General features: G+C 50.4%; 1 protein-coding gene across 3 annotated transcripts in view; it reads right to left on the reverse strand.

Moving 5' to 3' along the window:
• PMEPA1 (prostate transmembrane protein, androgen induced 1) overlaps positions 1-16,972 on the reverse strand; it is a 47,528-nt gene that overhangs the window by 16,456 nt on the left and 14,100 nt on the right. For 2 of the 3 annotated variants that reach the window (XM_061441915.1, XM_061441913.1), the window contains exon 2: positions 15,247-15,285. The exons of the other annotated variant lie outside the window; for it this stretch is intronic. In XM_061441915.1, coding sequence (XP_061297899.1) covers positions 15,247-15,285 — 39 coding nt within the window. The remainder of the gene's footprint in view (positions 1-15,246; positions 15,286-16,972) is intronic. 3 annotated transcript variants of the gene reach the window in all.

Genomic DNA, 16,972 nt, shown 5'->3' on the forward strand with positions numbered 1-16,972 from the left:
TTAAATTTCCAGCTGAAGTACAGATGGATGCAATGAGGTCTTGCACAAACCTGGCAGCATGTCTAGCCTCCAAAAGACACAGGCTAAGGATGAATTCTAATGGCAGGCAGCTTGAGCTCCCTGGCCCTACCCTGCCCCTGCAGCCCCCCGACCACCCCAGCAGGGCCTGCCCGCACCCAGGCAGTGTTTTAGAGCCAGGCTTTTCCCACAGCAGTGGGCACAGCACAGCCTCCCTTCCACTCAGACAGCAGAGCCATAGCCTATGGATGAAATCAGTGCACAGATACAGGCGGTTGGTGGTAAGGAATGGTATAATTTGGGTCCCTGGGAAGCCAAAGAGGACAAGCAGCTGAAGCAAAGCTTGGCACAGGAGATGCACCATGGCAAGGTGGAGGAGTGCTCACTCTGACCCTGAGCACCTACATCAGTTGCCAAGTGGTGAGCACAGGCTCCCAGCCCATCCACTGATGAGGGACAAGTCTTTCCCTGGGTCACTCAGCCCAAGAACAAGATTCAGCCACACCAAGGAACCAGGTCTGTCCTGGGACTGCAGGAGGAGCACAGTCATTGGTAGAGGGATGGAGCCAAAGAGCTCACCAACAACAGGATGCAACCACTGGGCACAAATCAATTGGCATGAACAGGGAACCCACAGCACAGGGCACCTGAGCCCTCTGCCAGCAATCAGCCCTTGGAAGAACACATGCCTCCTGTAGGGTGGCAGCAGGATACCTGTCAGCACCATGCAAAGAGCTAGGTGATGCTTAGGAAAAGCAGAGCTAAGAATACCATCTTGCTTTGTGCCCCCAGAGCCCTTGCTCCAACCATGAAGCAGCACTTTCTGTTTCTCGTGGTGCACAGCTGCTTCATGGAGCACCCACGGTTATTTATGGTGCCTGGTCCACGCGGGTGACTCAGCACCGCTCTGATTCAACAGATTCCGTTTGGGAGCCTGCAGTGACGTGGAGTGGGGCACCTCGGTGGGGACCGTCCCGCAGCAGCGCCTCCAGCACGGCCCCCAGGACTGGAGACGGTTGGGCCACGTCAGGTCCTGAAGCTTATGAAATCCATACATGAATTGCTGCCTACGGTCAGCTAAATATGGTGGCACTGTAATGTCACACCGCATGCCCCGGCTTCTTCCATAATCCTTGGGGATTTAGGGTAAATTCAACTGACTGCAGTGCTCTGTCCTCCATGCAACACCTCCCCTCCAACCCTCCAGGAAGGAAGGTCTCCATGCATATAGACACAAACACACACACACACACAGAGTCTTTCCACACATGGCAAAATTAACCGGATGTATTAATGAAGAGTGTTCACAATCTGCAGCAAGCACTTTCATCCCTGATTTTCCATTAACACCTCTGATATCCACAGAGCTGCCCCGGCTGCGTGACTCAGAGCAAGGCACAGCAAAGATGTGCGCAGCCCTGACTGCAGCTCCTTCTCCTCCCAATTTTCTCATCTTTTCATCCATCCCCACCCTTGGGCATCTTCTGTTTGAACAGGTTCCTTGTCGCCCTTGATGGCAGCACTGTAGTTACATAAAAAGACCCATGTAAAAGACATAAATAAGGGTACAGGTACTTTCTGAGTGAGCATGTGCAGATGAGGCTATTCAAGAGTAATCAGGAAGGCGGTGGGAAGAAATGGAAGCAAATGAAAAATGAATCTTGGAATACAGGCAGATCAAGGTTCCCCTTTCCCAGCATCAGTAAATGTCTGTCAGCAGCCAAAACCTGGGCTGCTTCATCAGCATCCTGCAGCAAGCATCTTTCTCAGCTGCTGGTCCAGACATCCCTGCCTGCTTCCCCACCAGGGCCTTTGACAGAAAGAAAAAGGATATGACCCAGCATTTTCTCCAACCTGGGCTGCCATCTTCGCACGAAACTTACTGCCAATGGGTCGGCAGAGACACTGCCCTAAACTAGAAGTGATGGGTCTGACTTTCTCAGCACCCATATCTCCAGCTGAAGGCATCAGCAAGGGCAGGGGCTTCGGCACCAGCAGGCTGCAGAGGAGGATGGACACTCTTATCCATTCTGTCAGCTACTTGACAGCCCCTCCTTGGTCTCTGCTGACATTTCAGAGCATCAGAGCTTCAGCAGTGCCTAGAGGCACTGTTGAGAACAAGAAGACACACAAGGACAGTCCTTGCCGCGAACAGCTGAGAGCCTACTACTACCTTGCATGCCCCAATAGTGAGGGCACAAACCAAGTCCTGATCACTTTTGGAAAGTGAAAGCTGAGGACACCCTGGACTGCCTTGCCTTATAAAAACCAACATGCCACCTTTTGGAAGCAGAGAACCAGAAGACCAGAGCTGACATTACTGAAGTGGTCTGCAGCAAACCTGGACCAAAGAAGGGCCCCCAGGGCTGGCCTGTGGTCTACCTTGTCCTCATGCTCATTTTGGAGCCTTGCCCACCCCAAGAGCTTGCATTTTTGCCTGCCTGCTACAAGCACACTTTTGGAGATCAGGGACAGATGTTACAGCAAAATTTGGGCACGCTTTGGCACAGCATGTGGCTCCCTGGAAGCACACGAGGGTTAAACTCAACAGACTCAAGTCCAGCAAAGTGTGGTCATTAAGCCAGATGCTCATCAAAGCGTAAGTAAAAGGATGTGGGTTAAGCAATGTAGCCAAAGAGTGGACCTCATTTTTTCTACTCAAGGCTAAAGAATGTGAATTTGAGAAGAGCCATTTGAATCCAGCCACTGTTCCAAGCTAGGATTTTAGTCGGGAATAAACTCACAACTCCTCAGCGAGCAGCTGTTGGGGCTTGGATTCTGCAGCATCCCACTGGAGAGGCAGGGGGCTCAGTGCTGGGACCATGTCTGACCACAGCCCCTCACCCTTCCCGTTCATACAGCATGGAGGAAAATACCCAGGCACAGCAGCAACACAGCCTGGTGCAAGCAGCTCTGCCGTGGCTCATCCTTCACAGCCCTGCTTGCAAAAGGGACATGCCCGCTATGCTAAACATTACATTTGAACTGTTCTCATTTAAGCAAGAACCAAAACAGCTCCAGGCAACAGCTGGAACCCAAAGGCTGCCAGAGAGGGTGCAGCACTGAACAGTGCTCCTGCCTCCCAGAGGCCATTTCATCCACCAGATACTGAGCTCCACTCATTAAAGAGACCAGTGTTCTCCCTCTCAGAGGCCGTGGACAGGGAAGAAGAGATGAAAGAACAAAGAACTTCAGATGGCAGATTACTCACCCTGTGCCGCTTGTCTGTTAGGCCATCTTAGAAACAATCAGACCAGGCAAAGCCATTACTGCAATATTTGTGTATTAGCATCTGCTACATTTACCTTCTAAATAATACCTCCATAAAACCACATATAAAGGGCCCATCAGATTGTCAGCAATTGTATTTGTTTACAAGGCAGCATGGGAAGTACTGGAGATAGATACAGAATATGATCTTAATATAGCCATGGCTGGCACTAATCAGCAGTACCCTGAAGCTGGAGCTACCACAGCAACGCTGAAGCATCAAAGAGAGCAGGACAAGGCCTGTGACAACAGGCAGGACAGCTGGGAAGAGCCCACTGGATTTGGTCCTGCTTCATGCATCATAGTACAGCTAAACTGAATGTCCAGATTCAGCATGGCCAGTTCTGATGCAGCAAGCAGAAATAACTGCGAGCTAGTGATGGCTGGCTGAGAAGGGGGCAGGAGAGCAGAGAGCAAGTGGGACTCAGAAAAGGAGCCATTCTGAGAAGCATCACGGAAGACGGGTGATGGAGCCCCACGGAGTCATGTTCACAGCATCAGTCCCTGGGCCATAACTGCATTGAATATAGTGCGCCTTCTTCATTTGTCACCCTGGGTAATCAAGCACCACATCCTCTGAGTCACTGGCAAATGATGGCCTCATCCTGCACCCCCACCCCTTTTTCTGTTTGTTTTAAAGGAAACGGACCCATTTCATATTAACCAGCTCCCTCAGGGCAATGAAAACATTCAGACTTTCTAAAACCCTACATACACCAACCCCTTTTCTCCCTTTCTGTGCTGTTTCGCTCACCCTCCCCTTCTCCAGGATTTTGAGAGAATGTATTTTCTATACAAAATCTCAAAGCTAAGGACAGCTAAACTGCACTAAAAGAATAAAGTGATTTTGATTTTGCGCTTGAAAGACAAGTCAATTTGCTTGCTCACTAGAAAATGTTGACAAAGGCTCATGGCTCCCACCAAACTAAGAAACTGAGCATCTCCTGCTCTCCATGATATGGCACCAGGCCTAGGCAATGTCTGAGGCAAGGGTGAGGGCAGCACATCACCCACCACCTTGAACACGAGCATCAAGAGAGAGACATGGAACAAGAGTTCACCATCTGCAACTCAAAATAGCATGAGTCTGAAAAAAATCCTACCAAAACCCGAGTGAAAAAACAGAGCACACAATATCCGGATCAACCCCTGCCAGCTGACCCTGAAAGGCCAAAGGGGTTTTGTTTTCAGGGGTATTTCTACAGCTAGCAAAAATAAACACATTAATAAATAAGCATTTTCGTATACCCTGGAAACACTCCTAATCAATATGTGGCTTGCTACTGTAGAGGTTTTTTTCCTTCCACCCAGCAGAAACTCATGACAAAGGAAAGCACATCTCATTTATGAACTTAGCTATAAATACTTCTGCTAACTGCCATTTAGGAATTTCATTTCCTGCTTGAGCAAGTCCTGTTGAAAGAGGCAATTACCAAATTTGTTTCTAGTTATAGAAATAGATGTTTGTCGCTGCCCACATCTGTTTCGACAGACAAATTGCCAGTCGCGGACGCTCCAAGGAGAGCAAGTGCTCCATCCAGGGAGGGCTTTGCCACCTCTCCAGAAAGCCAACAGCGATTACAGGGACTGGGTTTCTGATTCCAACTTCATGTGAGCCCTGTCTCCCACTGCCACACAGCTGCCTCGCACCAGCGGGGCACCCGCAGCTTTGCGGTCAGGCACAGCCACCGGCACTGCAACACCCGGTGTACAGCACCGACTGCTGCTGGCAATGCCACAGCTTGCTCCCTCCTCCTGCTGCGACCCATACACCACCGAGTATGTGCTTCCTTAGTCACCAGGCCCATCAAAACAACGCAACTTGAATTCTGCAGGTCACAAGGATCCAGTGCACTGCACAGAAAGGAAAGTAGCAGCAAAGCATTCTCCTTGCCTGCAAAGCGAGGAGACAGCACAGCCTTCCCTGCTCAGTGTGTGACATCCCATCACGAAACAGCCAGGAGTGATGGCAGGAGGGAGCATCCACCATCAGCATGGACTACAGCCTCTCCACATTTAACACTGTATATAACAGGTTTTACTGGGTCTTCCTTCCCACTTCCCTCCACCTTGGCTGCCCTCTAGTTTCCATTTCCACTAATTCCTGGGAAAACCATTCATTGGCTGATTCCCAACACACTCAGCCACAACCCCGCCATAGCCAGCTGCGGCTCAGGTGCCCCAGCACCAGCACCCAACCCTAGCCCAGTGCCTGGCAAGTCCTGTGGGACCCACGCTCAAGCAGGGGCACCCTGAGAGGGACACAGACAAGCAGCAATGCCTGTGTCTCCCTGCCACAGGCATGGCACCCATCGACTCACACCCAGCATCAGCTCGGGGATGTGGCAGAGGCACAGAGAAGCCATGAAACACCACAAGAAACACCCCCAGCTGTGGCTGGGGGACCTCTGCACCTCCTGTGTGAATGTGCATTAGCCCCCCCCACGCCACCTCATTTATGAAGCCAGCACAGCCCCGAGGAGCCCATCGGCATTTGGGAGCGGTGCTGGGGACCCCATCCTGAGGCCACGGTGCTGCAGCTGCCCTGGGCTCCCCAGGACACGTGTCCCCGGACAGCAGTGCCACCAGGGCTGCCCCAACACACAGCTCACAGACGGGTGTCGAAACACACATTGAGCAAGTTGGCCAAGGCCACACAGGTCACAACGGGGCTGCGACTGCGACCGGATTTCCTCAGCCCTGTCCAGGGCTCGCCCTCCTCTGCCTCTTTAAGCACTGTTATCATCCCTATCACTTCGCAGCTTCTGCTTACAAAAGGAGTGACCTTTCACAAGGTAAGTTACTGCCTGGGACAACCTTAAGTTACAATTATGCACTGCAGAAAAAAATATATGCAAAATGCATGCAAATGCCCAGGCATGCACACTGTGTCTGGTCACTGCACTATTCAAGTTCAGCTCTTGAACTGGTCTGAACACCACCAGATGAGAGCAAATGCATATGCACAGTCTCAACACGGAGAATTGACAAATGGTTTTAAATCTGTGTATATACACACCCCAGAGAGAATGCGGGTGAGGAGTAAAAATACCCCAAGTCTCACAAAATAAAAGGTAATAAATTTACCTCTACCTCAGCTGTAGCAGCAGCCTGGGAAAGGCTTTAACTCCTACAGCAGATACGCTGCAAAGCCTCAGCTCTGTTGTAGGGCTTTGCACTTGCGAGTTTTCAAGCAGACACAAAAAAGAGAAGCTGTTCTCAAAGCAAAACCCAGCAGCGTTTGCTCAGCAGAGACGGTTTCTGGAGCAGAGAATGAGGCTGGGTTCCCAGTTCTCCCATCTCTTGGCCGCAGCAGGATGAGCACAGCCTCCCCACCCCAATCCCCATTCCCTGGCACATCTGCGTCCCCTCCTGCCCCATTGTTCCCAGGCACCCGTCCCGTCCCCATGCAGCCCCCAGACAGCAGATTGATAACACAGGGCAGTGGTGGTGAGCCGACCCACAAGGTCAGCCCCGACAACAGGTTTTAGGGGGTGGTTGGAAGGAAGAGGCTACGGCGTGAGGATCCCCCCAGCTCCATCCCTGTGGCAGAGGTGATTCCTATCCCAGCTTTCCAGGCCATGGGGAGGAGGATGCTGGGCAGCGGGCGGGCACCCCGGCTCCGGAGCACAGCAGCAGCTGCCCTCACACCAGGATGAAGGGTGATTTGGGGAGGACAGGGAAGGGGGAAAAAGCACAGAGGGGAGGATTATCCACGGACACAGCCTGTCCCCTTTTCACTGCATTTAACAATAAAGCAGTAGCTATAGCAACGGGGTTAATTAATGCATCCTATTTGCATAACTAAAACTCTGAACCCATTCAAACCTTGCTGATATTTTCATTCTTAAACCTGGCCTGCAAGGCTGTGCTCTTATGGCAAGGGGAACCCAAACAAACACAGCCATGCATATGTATCACTATACTTGCAGGTACATGTGGGGCATCACACAGAAACGACAGTGCACAAAGCCATCCCTCAGTTACGGCTTCAGCAGCATGACCTGCCGGGAGGCTCCAAGAGCCATTTGCTCCACATACCTTTATTCCCCCAGAAAGCATTAACACTTGCAAATAAGCATGTGGAAAAGAACAGGAAAATGGGGACTGAAGTGTCCTTCAAAAAAATAAAACAGGGAAAAAGTGATTTTCAGAGATGGATGGAGTAAAGCACATTCCAAAACAGACGGGGTAAGGAGATAGGCAATGTAAAGGTTTCAGACTATCGTATAACCAGAGGGGGAAATGTCTTCTCACCACAAACATGCATCTGCATGATGTCTAGACAGTCATAAAAAGGGCAATTAAAGTACTGCAGGCTGCAGTAAGCTAATGTCTCCTCTCCCAGTCTAAACAGTTGAAACATACTGTACTAACTTGGGGGGGGGGGGGGGGAACAGCACAGAAAGACAAGTTTGTAAGTAAGAATGTTTTGAAATTCAGTTTTAAATAAGCCAGTAAATTAATTCAACCTTGTCACATCTTTGCCTTATAACATATCAAATATTCCGCCTGCGTCCTGTCTAGACTGCGATAACAAAGGGCATTTAAAGCCCTGCAAGATGCGCTGACAGAGTGGCCATTTAAAGATGCAGTATTGCTTTCTCCATCTAAAACGATTTGTCAGATGGAGTTAAAATGAAAATGATAAGTAATCACTCTGGTTCACAACCATTTCAGGGGAAAAAAACCACAAAACCCCCACAGCTCATAGATATAAATCCCACTGAATAACTCCAACGTATCATTCCAGTGGGACTTGTTTGGCATCTGGGGTTTTTTTAAGCTAATTGGAGATGTCACTGCCTTTCTGCAGCACGCGCATTTCTAAAGACGTTAAGTTCGAAAAAGCCAGCTCCAAGTATTAATTGATTTATTGATATAAAACGATGACTTGCCGAGAGCCACCACTGTAACTCCAAGGGTTAACATCGGAATGGACTGCATTCATTTATTCATTTATTTACTCGAAAGCAAAAGAAGAAACCACCTCACATGAGAGAAACTGCCTAGCCTCCTTTACTGACACAGCTCAGCCTGGTCAGTCACCGACAGGGAAGTGAAGATAACCTCCGTGGCTGTAAGAAACCACATGGCTTTTTACTGAGAAAAGACAGTTTTCTGGGAAAAGCAAACCCAGAAATAATCGTGTCTAACACAAGAAACATTTTCCTCCTTTCCTGAGATTTATCAGCTGTTGGAGAGCCAAAAATCTCCCCCCCCCCCCCCCCAAAAAAAAAACGCAAAACCACGCAAAATAGCTGATCTGGCTTTCCAGGACAGCTAACGCTGCCCATGATGGAGCAAGTGCCCAGCACTTCTGCAGCCACCCTGTTAGAAGGGCAAGACTGGCTTTTAAAGACTGTTTAGTTGTGACATAGCACAAACAGATGCCCAAGGCAAGGGAGGGGAACCGGGGTGTGCAAACTGCACCCCACAGATGCTGATGGGGTGTCACAAGAAGTTCAAAAGCAGGCTCCCTGCAGTCCCCTTATGCTCCTCACCCTATAGCATCCCACCAGCACCTCATTTGCACCTCCCTCTGTCTCCCCACCCTTGCTTTCTTAATTATTATTTTAGTAAGAGTGTTTCCAACTCCACTGTTCATTCCGCAATAGCCCAAGGGCTACAACTGTTCATTAGACAGAATTTCTGCTTTAATTGCACTGACACAGATGTGTAGGTTATCTGGAAGAAATTACTGAAACGAGCAGTAAAGAATGGGGCTGGATGCTTTTATGGAGGGTTTAATTTAGCATTATTTCCCTCCACGCCCCATACAAGCAGCATCATTGGGTGCACTGCGGGTTCACAGAGGAATTAACCCCAAATCATTCCCGCTGCCACAGTGCGCACAGGTACGCTCTGCTCCCCATGCAGGATTTCCACAGGGACACAACACACAGCTTGCCTCCAGGGGCTGCAGACGTGGCGCTGGAGGGGGCTGACACCACCCAACCCACCAGGACCCAGGTCCCCCCTGTGCTCCCCAGGCAGTGCGAGTCAGTGACGTTCTCTCCCCAGGAGTGAAGCATCCAAGACCACCATTAAAGCTACAGGGAAGCTTAAGCCTTGACTATAAGTTGGTGGGTTTTCCATAAGGATAAAACAAGGTCCCAAATGAACACTGCGGTCACCCTGAATGCTTCCGGTGTCACAGCTTTCAGCAACTCAAAACCACAAGCCCTTGGTGAGATGTGGAAGCACCAAACCACAGTGGGCCAGGAGGCAATGCAACCACCACCCAACAGCTTGTGCCCACTCCCACACCAGCACCGGGGTGGGAAACAGGCTCCTCAGTGCCTCTCACCCTCTGCAAAGATGTAAGTCACCAGGCACAGGAAAATGTCATCACTTCTGCTCAACAGCATCCTGCTTCGAGCCTGCCACGGCTGTGCAGCTGCCAAATCAGCCATGGAGTTTATATGAACTTCCTCGGCAATTCATGTTGGCAAGAGCCGGACACATAATAGCCTTGGACTCACAGAGAAAGAGCTGCCAGTGTTATTTCTATTTAAAACCTCTATTTGAGCTTCATACACTCATTCTTCACACATAATACACATGCACATACACAGAAAATGCAGAAGTGAGCCAGATCCAGAAGCATTTCACTTCAAGAGCACTGCCTAATAGCGATTTCAGGTTTTGGCTCACTGGTATTTAATAGATTTTAATTCAATCATAAAAGGCACGAACCTGCCAATTTTTTGTTACGTCTTCTTGCCAGGAAATAAAAAAACCCAACCAGGAATTAAGAAACCATGCAAGAAACTTGCTACCAACTTATTTATCTGTATTTGCTCCCCCTTATCATCCTCATGCAAGGGGCTGCAGCCCAAATGCACCTCCAGGGCAGGAGAGGGCTGAAGCTGAGGAGCACTCAGCCAGGGAGGGTGGGCTGCAGAACAAGCAGATGCACATCGAGGGCTCAAGTCCCATCTCTGAATATGTTTAAAAGCCATTAAAAATGTCTCCTTCAGAAAAAGTCGTCTTTGATTTAAAGGGGTGGGAGGAAATTTCACAAATGCTTCATGTCAAAAAAAAGTCTGCATTAAGGGAAAAAAACCTCTCCTTTGTTGCTAGGGGACTTATTTGCTTTGTATCTGCTGAAAACCTTAAAAATTCCACCACTGTATTTAACAACTCCCTGAAACTGAAACATCTCATGTGCTAAAACCAAGAGACAGAGCACATCGGTTCCATCCTTCATTTCTAAGTACTTTGCTCAGGCCTGACTCCGTTTTGTACCTTGGTCCTTGATGCTTTTTGGCAGTTTGCTCTAGACTTACTGGCAAGGGCTAAAAGGTTTCTATTTAGCTGGTGTCAGCTGAGCATCTGTGCCTGCAAGAGCTGGAGTGGGGGTGATCCCGACTGCATTTCAAAAGCACATTTCCTTTTGGGAGCTGCCACAGTCATTTTAAATCCAAGCGTGTAGTGAAGCGACTCCCTCCAGAGGGGTCCCTGCCGCGGTCCCGAGTGGAGCGCCCAGCTCTGGGAAGGATTCCTGACCGGCGAGGAACAGGAGCTGGGAATGCTCCCTAACCTGTGACCCTGATAACAAAAGGCAGGGAGAGCGTCTAGACCTCCAGTCTGACGGGGAATGAAGGCGGGCATTGTGCTGCCGGCGCACAGGGGCTGCCTCAGACAAGCCCGGCACACAGGCACTGCGGGACGGGAGCAGCGCTGCAAACCCCAGCTGCAGCCATAGCCCCGAAACCCTCCAGCGTATTGAGGGAGGGAGGCCATGAGCAGCACACCCTGCCCCATCAGCACAGGGTTTGCAGCAGCTCTCAGCCTGGGTTTCCCTTTGCCTCCATGTATTTTACACGTACCACCCTCCCAAATGCAACCGTCCTGCAATTCCAGATCCGTATGGGTCACCAGCAGGACAGAGCAAAAAAAATACACTTCCCTCCACAAAGCCTTTATTTTCTGCTTTCCCTGCCTGTCCCAGTTAAAAGGGGACAAGCCAAGATGCTCCCTCTCTGCCAAGCCTGGAGACCAACTCAACATTCAGAAAAGCTGAAGCTGAAACCTGGCTCTACCACGTATTTTTTGTGTGACCCCGGACAAGCCCCCCCTGCTCCAGCTCCTCAGTGTTGTAGGTCCCCACATATAAAAATACAAATACCTTAAATAAATGCTAGAGCTAATGGCAGGTTACTGCCAGGGAATTGCACAGAGAAAACAAAACACCTATTAAAAGCCCTCGTTCATCCCTGCCAGAAAGAAAACCCTATTACCCGGTACTTCAAAAGATGCATTAAGAGAAAGCAGCAGCCAGGGGTTTGAGGACACCCCTGGCAGAGCTGCGAGGGAAGTGCTCCCGGCCAGCCGCCCTCCTGCACCCTCTGGTTTTCCCATAACAAGGTTTTCCCTGCGGTGCTCCCACGCCCCAGCCATGCCCTTGGCCATGGCCTGGCCACACCGCTGCGGGCAGCAGCAGCAGCAGCACCTGCCCCAAGTGCTCCCAGCAGAGCACCCGGCTGGCCCCACACTGGAGTGTGCCAACCTTCACACCAGTCTTGGCAAAACACAAGTCTTCAGTTTCACTCTTCCCAAAGGAAAGATAATGACTTCTTTGAAACCAGGTTTTCTGCCAGAAGATGTGCTCCAAACCCAGCTATACAGCAAAGCCAGAGGGACCCACATGTGTAGAGATGGTGACACCAGTGTGATACCACCCTAGGCATCAGCAGCACTCGCTGGCTCAGGAGCACCATTCCCACATAGGACCTGCAACCCTGGGTGCAACCACCAGCCACCTCAAACATCTGCAGGAGACCCTCCATCCTGTCACCCCAGGCTGGACCCTTGGAGTTACAGCCTGAAGCCAAGCAAAACCAGGCGCAGGAGCTGAGATAGTTTATAAAGCCATGAAAAGCCCACTCCCTTCTGATAAAAAGTGGAATACTAACACCTGCTGGTGAATACACTGAATTCAGAGCAAGAGAGCACCTGGTAGCCACCTGATGCACATCCTTCACCAACACGCCCTACCACATCCTTACCTTTCTACCTGACAAAAAGGTGAGGGACAGGGAGTTCTCCCTCCATCCCTACCACTTCCTATTCTACTTCCAAAACATCACTCCTTCTGCATCAGCTCCTTCTGCAGGTCCCTGGGGCCACCCAGGCACCACTGCTGCCTGCAGAGCAGGGAGCTGCAGCAGGATGCATTGGGGTGAGATGCCACACAACTGCAGCCTCAAGGAGGTCCTGCCCAAACCTGCTTGCAGCTCGGCCCCTGCCATGGCAGCAGCTCATCTTCTGACAGCCGCGTGTGGGTTATTTTTGGTACGCATGCACAGGGAGACTGCGAGATCCTACACGGGGATTTCAGCAGCGCTATGCAGCTATGGAAACAAACCCATTTAGACTAATATAACAAAATTCCCAAACCCACAACAATAAAATGAAGAACGATGCATAGGGGCGTTTTCGCAGGGGAGCAGTGCAGTGAACGCAGAGCGTGACCCAGCTGCTGGGAAACAGGGGAGTCTGTGCGTCCACTTGGACAGAATTCACTCAGACCTCGCAGAAATCAGCAGACCATGCGTTTCCATTTAGTTACGTATTTTCCCTCATGAATTTTGTTCTGTGCAAACTCTCCACCCTGCCCTTTGATTTTAAAGGGCTCAAGGGCTGCATCTCCTCCCGAATCAGATGAGTGGCTCCTTGGTGTAGGTATCTCCTCTTCACCCTCTGTACACATTCCCAGCCAGCCTCTGTGAGAAGCAGAAGAGCCGACCCCAACACCCAGCAGGAATTGCAGCACCCTTTTTGCTCCCAAGGGGAGGACGGCAGAGCCTGCCCATGACCCAGCTCTGGCTGTGGCTCAGAAACTGGGTCCCTTTCAGCAGGTGACAGGGTTCCACAAGTCATTTATAGAAATTCCAGCCTGGCATCCACACCAGAGACATCCGTGAGATGATGACATCCATCATCTTACTGTAAGATGACGGAGCAGTTTAAAAACCCAGGAAAAAAGAAACCAAATGAAAGTTAAACCTCCCTTGAGTCAGTCTCAGGTGGTGCTCCCTGCTCAGGGTTTGTGTTTTGACCCTCCATGTGCAGGGTCTTAGCCCAGGAAGCACGGGGCTGGGCATCTCTCCCAGAGGGTCCCAGCTCCACAGACAGCACCAGGGTGCTCCAGGAGGAGGTGGAGATGTCTGGCACTACTGGCCCGGGCTGTAGCTGCAGACAAGGACCCAGACAACAAAGGCAAGGCAAAAATCCATGCAGCAGAGGCAGCCATGCCTGGCAGACTGTGGCTTTCAGAAGCCTGGGGAGACTTTCTGGGCATGAACTGATGTCTGCAAACACAGCTCTGTGCTTGGCCCGCAACCACACTAGCAGCAAGATCACTGAAGTGTCGGACACCATACTCCAAATAGCATCCATTTAGTAAGATTAAAAACCCCCAAAGAATACAAGAGTGTGTCAAAGGAGCAAGCAACTGGAAACTACAGGGAACAACTCTACAGCAACAAAATGCATTTAATTTTCTGTTATTTATATTCTAAGAAAACCGCATGTTCTCACTCGCATCTTAGCCTCCCTCCCCGAGGCACAAACATCCCCACAAAATGGGACAGGGAAGACCAGGGAAAGCAGGAAGAGCAGCACAGGTAGAACAGCTCCCTGCTCACACGCTTTCCTCAATCACAGGACAAGAAAACGGGTGCAAGTTTTACAACAGTCAAGCAACAGCAAACACCTTTTGCGAGATTGAAAACACCCCGAGCTATGCTGCTGAGCACAGCGCGACACAGGCTCCCTCCACCCACCCCGTTTATCTGCTGAGATCTGCCCTTCAAGGCATTAATATAAAATAAATATAAACAAAGCACGGACTGCTGCAGGACAGCTCCCCTATGGGCTGGTGCGAGTGTCCCAGCACTGGGGCTGTGTCTGCCCTCCATGCACCAGCTGCTCCCAGCCTCAGGCTCTTGCTGTTCCCCTGCCTGATGTCTGCACCATGATAACACCGCTGGTGGGACCCAGTGGTGTCTTATGGCTTTTTTGTGTAAGCAAGGACTATTTTGCTGTGCAACCAAATTGTGCCATCAGGCTTGAAATCAAGCAAGCTGAAACAACAATCTTTTTGTCATATTTTAGATCATGACTTTTAAGAATAATGCTTGATAAAAGCCTAATGAATGATTTGTATTATAAGCACGTTAAAGATCTGAGCGTGATAATAAGCCAAGGTCGTAAGTTCTATTGACTTTGCAGGCTCTATAACAATTGATTAGCCATTTATTAAAATCTACTTGTTAACAGTTTGCTTAATCAGTTCTTCCCCAGCAGGCTTCGAACACCACATCTGAGCAAAGACACTTTACTTTTGAGGTACTCTCAGAAACTCAATTCTAAACTGAGAGACAGACCCATAAATGATTTCAATGATGTCTTTTTAAACCAGCAAAGGCTCTTTTGCAAAAGGTTCAGCTCAGATCCAGCAGCCTGGTTCAACAGGGCTCCCAGCATCTGGTTTTGTCTGTCCTGAGCACGGGCAGCTCCTGCCACACTCAACTGAAGTCCAACATGCCATGACTTAAACAGATTGAGGTTGTCAAATTACTTTCACAAAACACAGTGAAAGTTTCTTCCTTCAATGTAATGCTCCTCATTACTCGTGCTTAAAAAGACATTCATTCAGCTTTTGAAGATGCTTCTGCATTTAACAGGAGAAATAAAATAATCACATCCAGGATTACCAAAGTGCAGGCAGCTATTGATAGACAAACAGCAAGCTTGTGCATTCAGCCTTGAAGACACCGCTGCATCCCCCTCTGCACCCCAACAGCAGGTACCTGCTGCTCTCAGGGCAAGGCAATGTACCACCTGTTTTGTCAAGCGAGTAACCAGGGTGTTTATAGTACAGCAGCTGCAATCATGCAATCAGCCTTCATAATTAGATCTTGGCAACTCTTGAAATACTTCACTTACCCAGTTTACCTGGAAAGGTGCGACCTAAACATTCAGTGCCTGGAGACATTTGAAAGAAAAACAGAAAGCATCTGTCAGTGATGGGAGCCCCCTCCGACCGGCTGCAACACAAACCCCAGCTCCCCTCCTGGGGACTCATTCTGGAAGAGCTCCCCCACAGCCAACCATGGTTGGCATCTGCACCCGAGCCTACCACCTCCGTGGTAGCCAGGAGTACCACAGCACTACAAGCGGGTGCCACCACTCCTGGTAATGACCCCACATGCTTTTCCCACACCAGAAGTCGCAGCACCAGGTCCTGCTCCTCTCCAGCCATGCCACTGCACGGGCTTCCCCAGCACCGCTTGCAGCCAGCTCACCTGATGATATGCCAGAGCCTTACAAAGGTTTGTAAAGGTTTTGGGATCACTCAGCCCACCCCAGAGACCTTCCCACCATGTCCAACAGCACCACCCCACCAGTCCATGGCCTCAGGCAGCAGCGTGCACACCAAGGCACCAGTTGGCTAATTCATGGAATGGTGTGGGTTGGAAGGGACCTTAAAGCTCATCCAGTTCCAACCCCTGCCACGGGCAGGGACCCCTTCCACTAGAGCAGGTTGCTCCAAGCCCCTGTGTCCAACCTGGCCTTGAACACTGCCAGGGATGGGGCAGCCACAGCTTCTCTGGGCACCCTGTGCCAGCGCCTCAGCACCCTCACAGGGAAGAGCTTCTGCCTAAGGTCTAATTGTCATGCGCTGCCTGCAGACACAGAGGGGTGCTAAAGATGAAGACCGACAGCAAATTACTGCACAACCCCCCAGATACAATGCCCAGCAGATGTATTTTCAAGTTAGGAACACAAAGTTTGGCATAAAAGACAACCTATTTGGCCTGGAAGTGAGCAGTGCATCAATATCTGCAAACCTGATGGGATATGGACCTCCCCCCAGCCCCACCAGCACAACCCCAGCACCTGAGGAGCTGCTCTGCAGTCCCCAGACCAAACCTGCGTACGGGGCCTTTTTATGAAGCCCTTAAGAACTGCCACTGATAATGGTTAATCGCTGCTAATTACTGCCTGCCACAGTCTGATGCCAAAGGAGCCCTACTGGCCTACAAAAGTGGCCTCTAACCCGAGAGCAAGGGAGGGTCCAGCCGCCAGACACACCAAGGCTGCTGCGCCGTGGGTCCTCACATACCTCACGCTGCTCCTGCCTCCGCTCGCACCATGACCGCTGCGGTACGAGTGCAGGAGAGCAAGCTGGGAGGGTCAAGGGCTTGTATTAACACAGCATCCTTCCCAAACACAGCTTTAAAAAGGGGCTTTCCATGCACCCGGGAGGATGGAAATAAGCAGCTTCTTCACCCTGGTAAAGATGAAGAGACTAAGAGCCACAGGAGCAGCGCGCACAGGGAGCAGAGAGCCTCCGACACGGGTAATCACTGCCCCGCTGGAAGGGGCACCCGCACTGCTCCTGCTGGGATAGGAAACAAAGGAACTCAGCCAAGCCAGACAGCAACGCGTGGAAACAAGGTGTGACCTCCTCCTCCTCCTTCCTCACTTTAATGCACAGAGCTCGAAGAGATGGAACAAAACCAGCACAAAAAAGGGGTAGGAGGACAAAAGGGAAAAGCAGACACTGAGAAAAAGTGGAGGCCAAAAAGAAGCAGGAGGCTCAAAAGGTTCAGGAAGCCAAAGGTAAAGTAGAGGCTGAAAATAAGTCGAGGCCAAAAGGAATGGGAAA

This window comes from Pezoporus flaviventris, unplaced genomic scaffold (assembly GCF_033815535.1).
Source record: "Pezoporus flaviventris isolate CSIRO_AGI_PZ_B2104156 unplaced genomic scaffold, CSIRO_AGI_Pfla_v1 ptg000213l, whole genome shotgun sequence".
Classification (NCBI taxonomy): domain Eukaryota; kingdom Metazoa; phylum Chordata; class Aves; order Psittaciformes; family Psittacidae; genus Pezoporus; species Pezoporus flaviventris.